The sequence below is a fragment of the Larimichthys crocea genome, chromosome X, assembly GCF_000972845.2.
Source record: "Larimichthys crocea isolate SSNF chromosome X, L_crocea_2.0, whole genome shotgun sequence".
In the NCBI taxonomy this organism is placed as follows: domain Eukaryota; kingdom Metazoa; phylum Chordata; class Actinopteri; family Sciaenidae; genus Larimichthys; species Larimichthys crocea.
In genome coordinates, this window is record NC_040020.1 from 25,011,463 (window position 1) to 25,029,580 (window position 18,118).

General features: G+C 40.9%; 1 protein-coding gene across 1 annotated transcript; it reads right to left on the reverse strand.

Annotated features, from left to right (window-relative positions):
* Positions 1 to 12,273: 12,273 nt before the first annotated feature.
* On the reverse strand, positions 12,274 to 17,211 carry LOC109136920 (tachykinin-like peptides receptor 99D). Its single transcript, XM_019253663.2, has 2 exons — positions 15,882 to 17,211; positions 12,274 to 14,672 (listed from the first exon to the last, which is right to left on the reverse strand). Exons 1-2 carry the CDS (start codon positions 16,727 to 16,729, stop codon positions 13,676 to 13,678), a joined length of 1,845 nt encoding a protein of 614 aa, XP_019109208.1. The 5' UTR covers positions 16,730 to 17,211; the 3' UTR covers positions 12,274 to 13,675.
* Positions 17,212 to 18,118: the final 907 nt, after the last annotated feature.

The window sequence follows — 18,118 nt, forward strand, 5'->3', positions numbered from 1 at the left end:
GCGGAAGTTATGAGTAAAAATCTTTCACGCTAATGGTGTTTACAGACGTGCACACACATACATTACAAGCCTAGTGACAGTAACAAAGAGCAGAATAAATAGGAGGATAATTGAGCAACCTATAATAAGGTAATACGTTTTTTTATAATGACATTTTTTTTTTTTATATAATACAAGCCAAATAAATTGTAACGAGAGATGAGACAGAAAATTGGACGATGAACAAGAGAGGGGTGCAGAGAGGATCATGCAGAGAATAAAATATCTTTGAGATCTAGTGTCTGGTCAGAAACACTGAACTCAAGATGATACAGTCTGAGCCCCCCTTTAGTACACAATGACTAAGCTATACCAGGAATAAGTGCTGATATACTGGCCACCAAAACAGCCTGGCTAGCGTCGTCAATAGACATCTGTTTGCTAAGCTGCCTGCATTGCCAATTCTCCTTTCCAGGCTTGTGTACAGCTAGTGTGGACATGAAACAACAACAAGAGGGAAGACATTAATGCTGTGCTCAGACAGACATTAGCACTGCTTCAAATAACACTCCTCTGGCACGGTAGGAGTGTCGATGCAGAAGGCTTAAGATAAAACTGCAACAAAATGCAGTTTTATCAGGTTTATCATAGATTACCCTAAATGACTTATTGCTGCCGTAATTAGTCTCCAGAATTAAAAGCACAAATGAATATAAATGATTCTAGCCTGCGATAAGACTCAAACTGGACCTCCTTGCATTTATTTTTCTCCGCCACACCTGCTCAGACTGATATGATTTTAATAGTGCTATTTTTGGTTTGAAGGCAGCCTGAGGGAGAAGAAGGTGGCTAGAGGGGAGAGACAAAAACAGGTAGCTGTCACTGGTTTTCTGAACAGCAGTGTGACGTTTGGATGGATAACTGCTCGAGTTTCTGCAGAGGGCTGGAGGCACTGAACCCAAGCCACGGTTATGCAAACACACCTTTTAAAGGTTGTCCTGGCCATTTAACAAGCTGTCTACAGTGCAATTTCTTTAGACATTAAAAGCTGCTTAGAAGATGCTGCCAATTTCCTCATAATTCTGGTTTCAGGGCAAGAGAGCAAGTCACACTCACCTTCGTTTACAAGGGATTTAACACGTGAAGCAAATGTGAACGATGTCAATAAGCTGAGGGCTACAACCTGTGCCTTCCCAGACATTTCCAACAGCATCATTTTCTGTAGAAAGAGTAGAAATACCTATAATGTCTAGAAATTCTCCGTAAGTGCAGATTTTTTCCCCAGGAGGCATTTGTTCTCGGCATCTTGTTACTGCATTTTCATGATAATTTGGTATCCTTGCTTAGGTTTTTCCACATACCTTTTGGTGAGTGAGGGAATGGAGTTTTTTTTTTTCGCAAGTGAAGAAGACATATACATTAAAAAATAGTGCTACGAGTGTCGAAAGCCAATCGGCTTCTCACCTATACGGAGTCATACGAAATAAAATGGTCAGGACCAGCCAACTGCAATATTTCTAATTTCCTTTCATCCATTTAGAGTTGTGTTTCTGGACACCTGACAAATGCCAGTATTCTCTCTGTAAGTTTTAACTGTCTATTTTTGGACTCTACCAGCTCTTACTGTGTGTACTGTGTTTACTGCTGAGCGGGGAGTACACAGAGGGGTTTTAGTCTGTTTTCACTGAAAACAGCTGCTATGTGAGTGATGTGAGAGAACCAAAACAGTGAAGTTGTGGGGCCAGAATGCCAAAAGAATGAGCTGAAAGAGGTTGTAAAGTGTGACAATGTGTTCACATTGTCATTTTATGTTACTATAATAATAGTGATTATAGCTGCTGAACATGAGCACCACTTAAAAGTCGTACTTTTGCTTCCACCTTGCATGTTCCTCTTCCACTTTCAGAGGGTCATTCTGGATATAAAAATAACTTTTTTCAATGTTTTTGTAGAATTAACTTCAGTACTTTTAAAACCCCTCTTAAAATACTTTCAATATAAACAATATAAACTCACAAACAGTAGTTAGGTGCGAGGTCTCCAGATACATGCAGCGTCGCTGCTTTGCAGCAAACTGTTTGTTTGCTTGCCAAGTAAAAAATCATTATTCTAAATATGACTGTAATTTATTTTCCAGCGTTCCAGCAGCCTGATGTATGCCACTGTTGGAGCACTAGTTTGGCAACAGGATTGTGACTGCAGTTCACCGAATGCCTCCAAGTGTCATTACAAGAGCTTTCTAAATGTTTGATATAGCACCTTTGAAATATGGGCATCTGCACCATCATTACAATCTATGAATGAATTGAATTGCATTTGGAGGGGTTTTCCAATAAGCCTAGTGAATTACTGTAGCAGGAAAATTTTTCTCAATCATCTTTTAGCTGAAAAACAGGAAATAGCTATTTCTGGAGCACATCCATCTCCATTACTGTATCTGGGATTGACTACAGCTCTACGACCTAGCCAGTCTTACCAGGTTGTCTCTTTCTTTTGGCGCCAAGTCAGAAAATATTGTAGTTTCCACTTCACTTGATTTAGATATTGAGTATTGGAAATCGGTGATGGAGGCGACACACAAACAGTGTTTTGACAGAGCCTCTGTAGCCGTCTGGGGAGCACTGACCTTCACTTCAGGCTACAGTGAGTCCATCAACGAGGAAAAGCTGTTATTTTGAAAAAGGGGATAGGGATATCTGATTTGTACTATTCACAGAAACCCGTGGATCCTCAGATACACAGCACAATCATTTTTAAGATACACAGACACACACATAAATTTCCATCTCAGTTGTTGAATTTGTGACAATAAGAAAAACCTTGTCTGCTTCTCTCAGAATAATACACTGCGTGCTGCTAGGAGTATGTTTAAAAGTTCATTTTTGTTTGAATATGTCTCTTTGTGCTGATGCATGCATTTGCAGGGTTTGCTTTGCTGACCACTCATGTCCTCTTCGTACAAACATTAAGCTGTATGCTTCATGTTATCATTTCACATTTGCAGGATCATGTGTGTTTGTTCGGACTATATAATAGAGAGAGACACAAAAAGATAAAAGGTTGAATGTTGGTTCTGCTGATGCTCTACACACAGATGAGCTGTGGATGATGTAAATGAAGACCTGACATTGTGTGACAAAAGTGAGAATTAAGTGAGAAAGAGAATAATTGCGTGAGTGTGCAGATTTGCACCTGAGGTAAAAAAAAAAAATGTGTCAGTGTGTGTGTGCTGCTGTGACGGTTCACGAAATCACAGCTTATGTGTTAAATAGAGCTGATAGTTTCAGTGCAGTGTAGATAAACAGAAATGTTTTCATGGCCAAAAGTTACATAATTTTAAGTGCCTTAACCTCAAAGTTCATCTCATAATTTTTTGAATGTACGATACTTAATGTGCTCAAGGAAATCATTTCTCACAGTTCACAGTTTTCACCGCAGAGGCTTCTTTCAATCCTATGAAAAGCACAAGAAAAACAAAACAGACCTCTCATTAATGTGATTTTTCATGTGGCATGGATGTGACACCTCAGAAGCAACCAAACTACACTTAATTACCTTGCACATACATATTTAGGAAACGCTGAGCAGAGTGATGCTGCAGTATGACAACCTCTAATTTGCCATTATTGATTTCGCCCTGCTGACGTCGGAGCCAGAAGTGACAATATTTGGACGAGCGTATGGAGCTGGTGGGTGATTACTGAGAGCTGGGCTTTGGTTTTTATTCCACTGTAAAGCACACACAAACAATCTTGTATTCAGTACACCAAAATATGTTTCTGAAAACATTTGACTCACTACTCTCACTCCGACTCTAAGAATGACTTGCCAGTCGCAAGGTAACCATACCCTAAAGTATATCCTGCTTTATCATTCACAAACTCATGAGGAAACTGTTTACAGTGGCAATAAATAAAATGAGAAGATGGGTTAATTCTCCATGCAATCTGACTTTTGTTTTTGGCAGCCAGTGGCGATGCACCCTACTTTACGTCACCCTGATACTGCCAGGAAAAGGCAGCCAATCAAAAGAGACATCACTGCAACCGTACTGTCACCTACAGTTTAATCAGTCAGTGTTGATTTTTGGAGTCACATGGGATACAAACAGCATCTTCTGGCAGAAACCCCCCAAAAGACGAATTAGTTGCGATTGCTTGGTTAAAGCACCATGGCAAAAATGCTTTAGCGACAGAGCAGAAAAGCGCAAAGATCAGCAAACTTAAAGCAGCTTGCGAATCAATTTCATCACATTAAATAAAACTATAAAAGGCTACCTTCTTAGCCCTAAAGCCAGACTAACCCATAAAATGTCCAACGGGACAATTACTTTCATTTAGGTGGAGACACATCATCCAGGACATCTGGTAGTGGCTCTATAATGTTTTTTTGTCACCCTGTTTCCTCCAGTATTCAAAGTAAAACACCTAATCTAGAGACATGGTGTCACACCGCGGTGAGGTCAAGTTGGGTTTTTGTCCTGTCTCGTCATTTCCTGTTTTATTTTGATATTTACCTGTCCTCTCGTTTCAGGTCACCGGTCTGATTGTCCTCCCCGCCCTGATTGTTTCCACCTGTTCCCCATTACCCTGTGTATATATTGTCTGCGTCTCCCTTTGTCCCGTGCCAAAGTGTTTCGTCTTTTGTAGCGATCACCCAAGCCTTGTTTCCTTGTCCACAGCCAAAGCATTATAGCTCAAGTGTTCTTTTGTTCTTTTTTCTTTTTTTGTTGTAAATTCTTAGTCTAGCCCTTTTGTTTCATAGTGCATCGCGTAGTGTTTTTCAGCCTCTTTGGAGCGCCTTCAGTTAATGTTTTGCAGCCTGTTGTTTTTCCTCCTTGTGAGTGATTTTGATAATCTGTGTTTTTGCTTTCCCTAGTTTAGGCCGTTTTCATAGCCTCACTCTGTCGAGGGATTTTTGTTATCAATAAATAAGCTCATTTGACACCTCTGCGATTGAGTCCTGTTTTGAGTCCGGCCTGACACATGGGTTCATACAACATGTATGGAGGTCTGAATGTGTTTTACTCATACTATCAGTGTTGCTCCAAGGATGGTACATCGTTTTGTTTTGTTTTTGTCAATACTTTGGTTGAAGAAATACATGCCTACCTCATTTTAGTGCAAATTAGTAAATGTTAGCATGCTATAATAAGCTCATTATACCTGCTAAACACTAACATGTTAGCTTTGTCACTGTGAGCATGTTAGTGCTGACATTTCCATTTAGTAGTACAGCCTCTCAGTGCTGTATAGCCTAGTATTGTTTGGTCCTAGATGTATCCTCATTTGTCATGTTTACCGGTTAGTTACACAAAAGAGAGATTCACTCAGTTGATTTGTCGCTGGATTAGTATCGGCTCCTGCTGACCTTGTGATGCGGACCACTGACTGCATAACAGTTCAAAAGTTCAATTGACTTTCCATCCCAGTCTGTTAAAGACCGTGTAAAGGTAATCCTGTGATTAAAACGCATGAAATATGTTGGAAATTAGTTGTTAAAAACATGTGAAAAGACTTTAAATGATATATTACTGAAATGTGGAGTTAGAGGTTAAAACAGTTTTTCTCCTTGGCAGAGAGATAAAGATTAATTTATCTACTCAGATTATCTATTCAAAGTTAGTCATGTCATTTTCTGAACTCATCTGATATGTTTCAGTCGCTACAAAATGAATTTCATAAACTTGTCAATGTTTTTAATCATTCAAATTTGACTGGGTGGTAGATAACACTTTCTTCTCTGGTCTGACAAACCCAAAACACATTTTTTCTTACTTTACACAGACTTTAAGTGTACAGTGGTCCCTCGTTTATCACGGGGGATACGTTCTAAAAATAAAAATCCGAAATCCGTGAAGTAAGTTTTACAATTATTATACATGTTTTAAGGCCGTAAAACCCCTAACCACACACTTTTATACACCTTTTTACACACATTTTGTACAGTACTCCCTTAGCCAATTTAGGACGCAGAACACAAAGCATGCAAAATTACACAAAAAAAATCCGCGAAACAGTGAGTCCGCGAAAAGTGAACTGCGTTATAGCGAGGGACGACTGTATAAAGTTTCTCTTTTGCTCCAATTTGTTTTTATTATTTGATTAATTCTGTTTAGGGAAAAATTAACACGGGTGTTTTGGTTCAGCTTTTGCTTACTAAAGCTGTGTTGCCAAGCTGTAGTAAGTTAAAGACTAGGTAATTAATGAACTTGTCAATCACATGACAGCGCCCACCAGACTGTGACTGTTGAAAATGGATATATATATTTTTTTTAATTAGGAAATAAAGATGAAAGATTAACAGAGCAGCTGTTGAGTATAGTTGATGATGGATGAGTCACCAACGTGGCTAACATGTATATTTTTCATAATTTTAAGAGTTCACCATTGCTCTAAATAAACATATTTTTTGAGGACGACAGATTACATGCGGAGCTGCCAAATGACGGAAGCCATCGTCACAAGCTGTAACAGAGCCCAACATCTTGAGAGCTGGTTGCACAGCTGACAAGGAGCCAAAGTTGACAAAATGCTTTCCATATTTTAATTGTTTATAATTACAGTCATAATTGTCCTGTGTAATTACAACCCACTTTTCAGTGATGAAGAACTGATGTCAATATGGGTAGACTTCCCTCATTTTGCACACACATGCACGCAAACAATTGATCTGAGCCAATGTCACCATTGGCTCAGATATAACAATTAACCAACAGAAAAAATGTAAGATTTCTACTGAGCCAGACCTACGTTAGCGTCCAAAATAAGCAGGATAATCTCATCTGTTGATTTGGCTAAATTACATTTGATAGAACAATAACCTCCTGTTCGTCTGGTCAGATCTCAGTAACAGCTTATTGAATCTTTTTTCTTTTTTTTGTCTGGAGATGATGTGATTTAAGAAAGATAGAACAGGATTCTTTTCATTTGAGAAAAGCCTTGGCAGTGTTCATACCTCGAGAGACGTCTTCATTGTCCTGTCAGGTTTATCAGCGTGCTGAGCATCTCGGGGTGTGATGAAGTGCTCTTTAAATCTGGTGTCTCAGCTGTTTCACTCAAGATCAGTGCTGCTGTTTTGGTTTTGCAGTCGAGCATATCAATATCACAGCAGCATTTTCGTTGATGTAGAGTGGCTATAGAAACAAGTCAAGACGGACAACTGAACCAAATGATTGATAGTAGTCTATATCTTGTTGCCCAGAGCAACCAAGTATGCATTACTGTTGAGCCGTGAATAGCAAAGTTCAGTCCTCCAAATTTTAAGGAGAACAGTTTCTTCTGCTTTAGGCAAAAACACAGATTTTAAATATTTGATGCCTTAGTTTTAGAAGTAAATCTCTGTTTTTCTTATTACACTCTAAATCCCAATGTTTAGACACTTGATTATAGAGCTGAAACAATAGAACAACTGATCAATTAGTTGGTCGACAGAAAATTAATCACCAACTACCCTGTTTGACAGAAAGTGGTATTTAAAGACATTAGCTCTGGCTCTATAGGGAATTGTGATGAGCATATTTCCCATTTCCTTACATGTAATGAAACAAATGATTAAGTAAGAAAATGACCAGCAGATTATTGAAAATAATTGCATTGGTGTATAATCACCTGAAAATAAGACTTATTACCTTAGAATGAGCATTTTATCTACAGACCTGAATTGAAATGTATGTATGTCTAAACCCACTGTGGCATGCCAACGTGATACTGACTTTGGCACATGGTAAAATTGACTTAAATTTAATTTTCAGTATCTTCTCAGATGTGTCGTGTCAGTGGCGAACAAGTCACACATCCAGTTGGGCACTGAGACAAATTGAGACAACTTGAGGTAATTGGCACAAAGGTATGAATCATAAAATGAATGATGGCTGATTTCCATTTAGTTGCTTCAGTTTCAGAGTCCTGGTGTTGTTCGTGCTGGCACATGTCACACTGACACAGGTTACTGGGACACTTGAATGGTTAATAACACCAGAGCTTTATAGTCAAGAGAAAGACCGATCCCTTCTTAAAACTAAAAGACTTATTAAAACTGTTTATAAAACAAAACCAACATCTTTTAACACTGAATCAGCATTCATGTCATTGTTTCATTCTGTAGTATATATTATATTAAGCAGGCAGGTAGTTATGGTAAAGCGTAAAACAGGACATCAGAAAATCCTTCTGTTGCCAGTGTTTGCTGTGAACAAATTAGCAGGAGAAGATGGATGTAGCATTAAAACACAGGCTGATACTGTCTTCCCTTGAGGCAATATTAAAAACCCTGCGAACCCTGTGGTGAGACACATCATCAGTCTCTTATCAGTGTTTAATTTTTAAAGTAAAAGCAATTTATCAACAGTAGGACATAAGCTTTTTATTTTATTTTATGCCTTTGCTACAGAGGCCTCATCATCATTATGTATATTATTTCACAGCATTTTAAGTTCACTGTTTCTGTGCCTTGGGTGTGCATTGCACTCCTCCGGCTATGCTCTCTGGTGTTAAATGGCCCTTGACTTGTTGCCAGAAAAGGAAACATGAAGATGGTAATGAAGGAAGAGGAAGAGAAACAAAAACAGGCTATTGTTAGCAGAAGTTTCTGACACTGGTACAGCAACGACTCAAGGACAAATGAGGTGATCAAAACAGAAAGAAACAAGAAAAGGACAGGTAGAGGTTGACATAGAAGGAAAAGGAAGAGAGGGTACAAAGACTAATGCAGAGTGATGAGAGGACGTGATGAAAAGATCTGTGAGAATCAAAAGAGCTGAATGTCTGAAAAAATGAAAGCAATCATGAGTTGAAGTGCCTCATCATAAGTCCTGTGGATATCTGAAATTGTGGAATGAAATTGTGTATGTGTGTGTGTGTGTTTTTGTGCATATTATGTGGTTGTTTGTGTGTGTGAGTGTGTGCACATCACATCCTTGAGAGTGCTTCAAGAACTGGAAGGAAATCCACAAACAGATGTCTGCAGGGTACTCAGGTCCTACAAGTTATACATTACATGCAAATGGAAACTGGCATCCTGAAATCTAATCAGAAAATGAAAGTGAAAAGTGGGAGGCACAAGTAGAACCAGGTACTTTGATGTTGACTAAAACGATACATTATGATATATCAGGGATCCTCCAAAAGATATTTTCTTATTTGGTGTTTTGGTGACCGCAGAAAGAGTGTCGTCTAACACATTGCTTCAAAATCACCCATAGATGTTCAACTGAGAGGAAATCTGTGAATGTTAATGCCATTGCATGTAATTCACATCATTTTATATTCATCAAACCATTCAGTGACCCCTATTATTGCCATCCTGGAAGACACCAGTCTCATCTGCATAGAAACATTTCAACACTGTTCAGTGAGTTGTACCCTCGCCTCTCGCAAAGCGAGGTCACTCTAAACTCTTCTCTGTGGTCGTCCCCAAATGGTGGAATGACCTACCAACGGCTACTAGAACAGCAACATCCCTTTCTACCTTTAAAAAACTTGTAAAAACCTTTCTCTTTCGAGACTGCCTCCCTGCCTAACAAAACTAACAAAACTAACAACTACTCTGTGCTCCTTTACACCTTTGTCAGCTTATGTCCTCCTCTGTAAGTCGCTTTGGATAAAAGCGTCTGCAAAATGCAATGTAATGTAATGTAATATAATGTTCAGACTACATATAAAATTTGGTCTTTGTGTGAAATTGAACTGGACTTTTCTTGTGAAATGTCACAGGTCACAGTTCACTCTCTAGGTTAGTGCAGTCGAATGGTATTTTTTTGCCTAATTGAATTGGATCACCCACAATTGTTTACACATACAGAATTCTCTGAATGCTATAGAAACGTCCTTCAGTGTGACCTTATTTAACTGCTTTAGCATAGCACTCGACCATCCTTGATGAACGCAAAGGACATAATGGCATCCTGCAGTTCGTAGGTCATCCAGAACAACATCAATTTATTCAACAAATGTGATGCACACTGCAGCAGGGGGAGAGAATCTGGACAGAAGCGTTGACGTGTGTTACGACCCGACAGGGCAAGACTTAGTCTAGGGGAATTTAGGGAGGTAACAATTAAAGAAAAGACCCAAAAACAAAGGGATTAACCAAGGACCGACTGCAAGCGCAGGGATTTATTCAATAACACAAGTTGAACAACGTAAAGTGAAGGCTTCTTCAAACGTCACGATGACTGCCAGGAACGATCACACGCAATGAACCACTCTCTGCGAAAACACCCCACGCACCACGAACCACTCGCTGCGGGATCACACACACCACTGAGAGACCCGGTAGGCAGTTATAGCCTACGGGCGTTGATCAGCTAATCAGCTGATTGAGGGAGGAGAGGGAAAGGGCGGTACCTGAAATCAAGAGCAGAAGACAACAAGACACACACCCACTATGGCACGTAACAACGTGATATAAAAACTTAAAGCCCAATGTTACTCTACAGGTCTGTAGTTTCTCATTACAGACAGCAAACGCTTGTCTCCTCTATGAAACCTGGTGTGCATCTTCAGAAGTTGCATTATTATAAACCCTGATGAACTGTTGTGGCTCATTCCTCTTCATCTCCTGCAGTTCTCGTTGACTGTAGAGCTGCTGTAGCTGCTTTGACACATGTGGTCTTGGGGGCTCCCCCTCTGCCCACCAGTGGTTATTATAGAGCACAGAGGTTATAATGGTTGGATGGGTCAACAAAATGTCAGATCGTCAATTATCAACTGTTCATTTTCTGTTTTTCTACCATCAGTCAACAGTTTTCTTTTTACTGTGACCTCAACTGTTTCAGAACCTCAACCAAATAACTGACTGTAATATATAATTATTAAAGATTTGAAATTAGATAATTATTCTTTTCTTTTTTTTAAGTAAGTAGTTCAATATTACTTAATATGAAGCCTCATGGCATGATTTTTTAAACTTCTTTCCTAATGGTTGTCATCCCAGAAATTCAACACTACCTTGCCCTGATCCTTCCTCCATCTAATACAAATAAATCGGGGTAAAAGTGGTGCATAGAGCAGCACCCTGAAATAAATAACACAACAGGAACCATTAGTGATTGGCTCAGCAGTCATAACCTAATCAAAGTGGTATCAGTTATGTCATGCTGCCAAGAGCTCAGTCAGAAAACCATTTTATGTCTCCTTCTGATGTAATTGTATTCAGTCATTTAATAGAGGACTTGTTGGCTACACATGTACTCACCCACTTGTCAAGATTAAGGTGAAAGATGTCTCAGCAGACCATATGACTTTTTTATATTTGTGACTGGAGCGCCTGCCATCTGTGCCCTAATTTGGCATTTGTTATATTACTCCACTCATTTATTCAGCTTTTACTTGATTTTGCTACCTCTCTGTATGTTTCGTTTTGTTTTCTTGGTGTGACCACTGCTGCTTTTGTGCACTCTTTAGACTCGACCTGCATGTTTTGATCTGATTGAAGAAGCATCATCAATATTATCAATCAATCCCAGGCCTCAGTATCCGTATCCAAAGTCTACAACTTGTTGAAGTATTTGACCACATGGCTGTAGAGTGATGTGTTTGCAATGGCTTCACTGTCATGTGCTGAGAAAAAGCTGCAATCCACAATTGAAATGCAGGGAAGAAGACTGCAAGCTACAGTAGCAAGCACGGATGCAATTGGATCCATGGATTTAAATTTAAAACATGAGATGTTCAAATCTTTTAATGAGAATTGTTAGAGCTCACAGAGAGAAACAGTGAATGATAAAATAACTTATTTGTTTGTTTAGAAATCAAGTTTGACTAACCTTAAACTTAATAGAATAGTAACAGACTCAGCCTGCATATAAGCTTAAATCCAAATATTCACCACAGTGGTTTCAGTGTCTCAGATCTGCAGTCTAACATAAAATTAGCATGCTCAACCTGTTCTACAATCACTAATCAAATCCGTGGTGGAGCGATGTCCATTTCACAAGTGTGATGAGAGTCTCTTTGAGTCCCCCCATTCCTTCAACTTCAACTGTAACTCATTTGATAAGGGAATGAGGGCTACCAATACCTAAATTCAGATCCCATTAAGCTTTTATCAAGCTTGATGGAAAGAAAGAAAAGGCTGGACAAAGGATCCAAGAACCTTCTAAGAACTACACACCTTGAATTATTAATTGCCCACTACTTATTGCACTTCTATTAACTAAAGACTACTTTTAAACAAGCACAGCTGTGTTGAAATCCTGAGAAAATTTCAGCCGCAGTTAGATGTGACCACAGACAAACTCTTTGCTTTTTTAATGAAACATCAAATGCGTATTATTTAGTACACATGCCCCCGATTTAGAGTGCAAAACTGAGAAAGAGAGAGAGAGGTAGACAAACGTAAAGAGAGAGAGCGATAAATGACAGTAACAGCATTATGGAACTGAGATTTTCTAAGGTACAAAGCAACCTTATCCAATGACATAAGTAGGACAGTTTCAACACAGTTTGAAGCCTTGAGTGTTGCATCACTTCACTTTTGCTGCAAAGACAAGTGTGATTAGCAACTTGATGTCACAGCACTTCACGCTGTTCACCACCTCTGTCTTGCACACAACTGGAAGCAGCCTGAGGGTAAATTAGATTTTGCTTTCCGTGTGCATGCGTCAGTGTATGTGTGAGCGTATTCCTGTCTGTTTTATTTCTTTAACCTTTAAAGCTATTTTGGCACACTGTTTCCTCCTTTACGCAACAAGGCATGTGCTGGTTTGACAGGCAGTGTCTCTCGTCAAAACTCTCAAATATCAAATATTGTTACGGTAACTACATTTTAGGGGGTCAGCTCACTACAAATTACATTTTCTCTGACCTTTAGTGATGTCTGGACATGTACTTCTGTTTTCATTCGTCTTGGTTTTAAGACTTTTAATACTTAAGGTATGTGATGAAATATGGACCTTGCTTGTTTTGAATGGATTGGTCTAGCTTTCAAAAAAACTATTGAACCTGAAAAGTTATTTCATACCTAACAGCGATATCACATTTATTATGAGCAAAACAAAACCATTTGCTGCCTTCTGACTTTTCATTTTATGCTTCACACACAGTGTATCTCATATTTCCATTAAATTACCACCACACATGAACAACTGCCGCTACTGCACATATCTTTTACAGGCTGATATTGACATAATCCCGAAGACCCGTAAAGACCTGTCAGAAACTCTTTACACATACCGTATCTGTGTGTGATACAGTATGTTTCTACATTGCACTGTAACAACTGGTTTGACCTTTTCTGTGAGCAACAAATACAATCAAAATCATCAGCAAAGCATTAAGAAAGAGGAGAAACAAAATTATTCATCACACAGTTACATCCTGCTGAGTTATTGTCTTTAGCAGATATTAGACTAGCAGCTGGACCACTTATGATATGACAAGCATGCGATGGCACACTGCTGCAATCCATCCTTCTTACTGATAACTGGCTTTATAGCCTGGGGATAAGTAACACTCCAACTCTTGCCTGCAGGATTCACTCCATCATTTCTCCCTCTGCCTGCATTCAAAGACCTGATCTCGTTGTTGCAAACATCAGTCCTGGATCACATGCTTTCAAGGATACAAAGAAAAAAAAAGATGGAGAGTGTAGACCAGGTCAGTTTAGCCTCAAAACAAACAATGGCTTTTGCAAGGGATTAGCTCACACTGTCATTGAATTCCTCCCTGTTGATACATCAAATCATCTGCAGGTCTCACAGACTGGTGATATCGGTTCCTTCATCCTCCCTGTCTCCTACGGGAGAGAAGGTTTGTGATGTTATGCTTCTGTGCTGCCCAGTGTAACAGAGAGCGTCTCTGCCTGTGGTAATGATGTCTCTCTTATCAGCTGACAGACAATATATTCTGTCCCCTGAATGCCTCCTTAAAGGCAACATGTCTATTTCCACAGACTCGATTCTTAATGATAATGGTCCAGCGTTCTCATTCACAGAGTGTCTTCTAGTGGGTAGGAGGTCTGCTCTTCCTATGGAGTGCTGGAGTGTGTGGAGTTGGCAGTGCAACAGGGAGCTGTTACAGACACTGGGACTGGACTGACACCAGTCTGAGATACTGTGGTCAGATCCTGCACGGCTGTCTGAACTGTCTCCAACCTTCTGCCCCAGTCCCTGGCCTCTGGCCAAGCTCAACAGTCTGGGGATCGTAACAATGGATGCAGATGCTGCCACAGCAGCGGCAGCAATATGTTGGTGCTCAGCAGTAGTCACTTTGGTGTCTGTAATCACTGTGACAGGAGATGACACTGCAGCTGAGCTGGTGAACGAGGAGGAGCCAAAGAGAGATGCGACTTTCTGGTAGTATCGTGTCCTTATCACCTTTGCTGAACGGTACAGATCCCCTATGAAACAATAACAGATGGGATTAAGACTAGAGTTTGTCAGGCCCAACCACTGGGCAAATGGCCGTGCCTGCAGGAGCCAAGATGGTGGCTTTTGCTCGCAGTCTATCCAAAGGTCAGCCAAGTAGAGTGGCAGCCAAGACACTGCAAACAGCAGCACGAGACACATTACCATCTTGGCGATCTTCTGGCGCGTCTTTAGGCGCGAGACATGCAGTGCTTGGCTGCGAGGATCAAGATCAGCGAAAGTGGATTTCTTCCCTCCCCAAAGCCGCCTGCCGGTTAGGAAGCCTATGTTGAGGTTAAAGGTCACTGGCAGGCAGTAGAGCATCACAAACAGCAGAACATTGTATCTGTGGAAGAATTAAAAATGAGATGCTGATTTATTTCACTTCCAAAAAATGTTTTTAATTCAAATATTGTATTATAAAAGTCACCTGTAAATGTGTTTATTACAACAACATGCACCATTTGAAGTTATGTAACGCAGCCTAGCGGTAGTTATCAAAGTCACAGTTGACTCCTTTCACTAGTTTTTAATTTACTCCTGTCAAGATCAAATCAATATGACAATATTACAAACAGCAGCAGCTGTATTAGGACTTGCAAGAATATTAGATTTGATGGTATCTCTGGATAATTAGCACTATTTGGACTTTGCACGAAAAAACAGCAATAATGGCAAATACTTAGTGGAAATCATTGTGAGCCATCTAACAACTCTTCATTATGAAAAACAAAACAAGAAAATGGATTGGAGAGATGACAAAAAAAAGAAAGTGTTTTACATTCAGTACAATATTTGACAGTCTGAGCACCTTAAGTGCAGCATTTAAGAACCACAAAGGCTTGAATAGCAAGTGGATCCCTGTGTGAGAATCTAAAGGCCTCTGACGCACCAAACTAAACTTCAGGACCAAGCACTGATCACATTTTCATCGCCTCATCTTGCCTCATGTTTCACATGAACACACACACAATGTAAAGACAACCAAACAGTCCACCTGCACCTAGGTGAAGCGCCTTTTCATCATCAAAGAAAACTAGACTAGAAACACCGTCCACATCTTTTGGCTGTAAGACGTAATGAAAAAATTATATTCTTACATCATGAGCTGCAATACGATTGGCAAAAAAAAAACTTTACCAGCACAATCAAGTTTAACTCTGTTTTGCCCTGGCGATGTCAGTCTGAGGTCATTCTTATTAAGGGGAAAAAACTGAGAAGGAGAAAACACTTTAAATGGGTGAAATCACTGATTGGCTGGGCTGAACAGCCAATCAGAGAGCTCTCCGTCATTGACAGCCACCTCCGATTCCACATGCTCAATTGGCCATTAAGAGCCGATTACTGCCAACAGAGCTGGACACCAGAAAAACTGCTGGTGATGGATGACTATGGAACATAGCGTAAATGGCCCAACCAGTGGCTCAGCTCAGTGTCAGGACCCTCAGGCTGCATCAAGGTTTGTAACTAGACAAACAATCTGAACACAAGTTGGAGAGCAGAAGATCTGCACAGATCAGATCATCGACTAGATCTCATCTCTTTGAGTACCTACCCCTGTTTCAGGCGATGCTGAGGCCACTCTTCCTGACAGACCAAGATGGCGAATGTCCCAAAGCTGATCTCCCGTCGCCGGTTCATCACTGCGATAGGAGAGCACATGATTGAAGACACTATCCACACCACAGCGACGGTCGCCAAGATTCGACGGCGGGTAAACATGGAGCGAGCTCGCAGTGGCGATCGAACACTGTAATAGCGATTCACGCTGATCACTGTTAGCGTCAACACACTGGCTGAAACTGAAACAGCCTGCGTGAAGGGCACGGCTCGACACAGGAGGTCGCCGTAGACCCAGGCAGTGTAGATCTGGTTTCCCAGGGTGATGGGCATGCACACACACACCACAGCCAGGTCACACACCGCCAAGTTCACCAGGAGACTGCGCGTGGCGCTGACGCCACCCAGCCGTCGGCCCCGTCTGTTGGTGAGGACGCGCAGGGACATTAAATTCCCAACAAATCCCAAAATGAAAGACAGACAGTACATGATGGTCAGAGCGATTGTGCTGGGCTCGTGGTGAGTCCAGAGTAGCATGCTCTCCAGGTCTGCCAAGTCATTAGAAGAAAAGGTGGACAGGGACAATGGAAAGAAGGAGTAGGGTTTGGAGTCAAACGTGGATGTTTGTGGGAAGGATGAGGTCGGGGTGGTGGAGAACGAATGGGAGGAAATGAGGGAGGAGGGCATTAGAGAGGGTAGAGGTTGGTGGGGAGGAGCAGTGGGTGGACTGAGAGTAGAGGGCAGCATCATAGAGCTGTGAAAGCTGTGGTTGAGTCTTTCCTGAGAGTCATCGTACAGCAGCAGTGGAGAGAGACACCAGTCCGCGTCCTGGAACAGATCCATGCTGCTTTCTCTGAACAAAACCACAACAGCAGAGGAGGTAGAGAGGTAAGGAAATCTCTCTCAACTATAAGGATTACTGCACTGGTTTCCCTTCGGTCCTCCTCAAAATCCATTCATGGGCATGACTGAGGATTGCCAATAAGGCAGAAACTCCTCACCGAAAAACATCACGTCAAGTTCTACGTTTCAGTCTTGTGGTCGGCAGCTCCTTCCGTTCTGTGCAGGTACAAATCTTTGTAGATAAATGTAATTCAGGGTCCCCCATCGTATGCCACATCCTATGAGTCAGCTGGAATCATGATGCTGATCATCACTGGTCCCAGAGCAGTCGTTATGTAACATATGTACATTCAGTCCTCCAGGGAGGGGCTGCCTGAACCTGATAATCCACCAGCAGCTGTTAACAGACTTTCTCACCTTCAAGGAAAGCAAACCTCATGCAGAACCCCCCTCCTCCTCCTCCACCTCCTCCTCCTCACTCTCGCTCTTCCTCCGCACGCCTTTAGTCCATCACGGAGATGCAATCAGATCTGTTTAGAGAAACATTACAAATATGAGACACCTGCAGCTGTATTAGCAGCTCTGTAGCCGACAAAACAGCAGGAAATAACACATTCCTGGTAAGAACACTGAAAAGCTCTTAACGTCTCCTCATGGTGTGCTCACAGTTATTCAGTAAAGAACACAGTAAGGATATTAACCTTTTTTTTCTCTTTTCTTTATTTACTGTAAAACGAAAAATGTTTGCTGTATAGCTATATTATGAATTATTTATTTCACTCTGCATATATCTTTGCATTTATAAATAACAAAGGGGTTGCACCAGTCACGACCAATATCAAATTACTGACATAAAAAAAAGGGAAGGGAGGGGGGGTACACTATAGAAACTTAAAAATGTCCCCCCCCACACACACACATCTTACAAAAGATATATAAGTCCTGGGTGCATAAAAACCAAAAATAATCTGTTTGCAAAATAGAAAAAACAAATTAATTCAGATTTCAGGTAATGTTTACTGACCGTGTGCGGGATCCTCTTCTGGTGCTCAAAGCTTTAAGATGTTGAGGAGGCAGTCAGGTGCTGAGTGAATGAAGATCTGCGCCAAAAAAACAAAACACACGGAGCCAGTGACAAAGTTGCTCCTGAATCGCTTCCAGCCGCTGTGTGTGCGCTTTATAATCCGTCTTTGAGCCTCAAAAGCTACAGAGGGATTTGTTGTTGGGAAGAAGCTCTTTGTGTTTCCATCAGCTTTTCTTTGACACTAACAGGCTCCTCAGATGTCTGCGCGCTCCTGCCGGCGGGAGCAAACCGAGCCCATCCGCCACTGCAGGACCGAGTGTGAGGGAGAGAGGAATAAAGTCAGGGCGGGAGCAGCTGCTGCCACA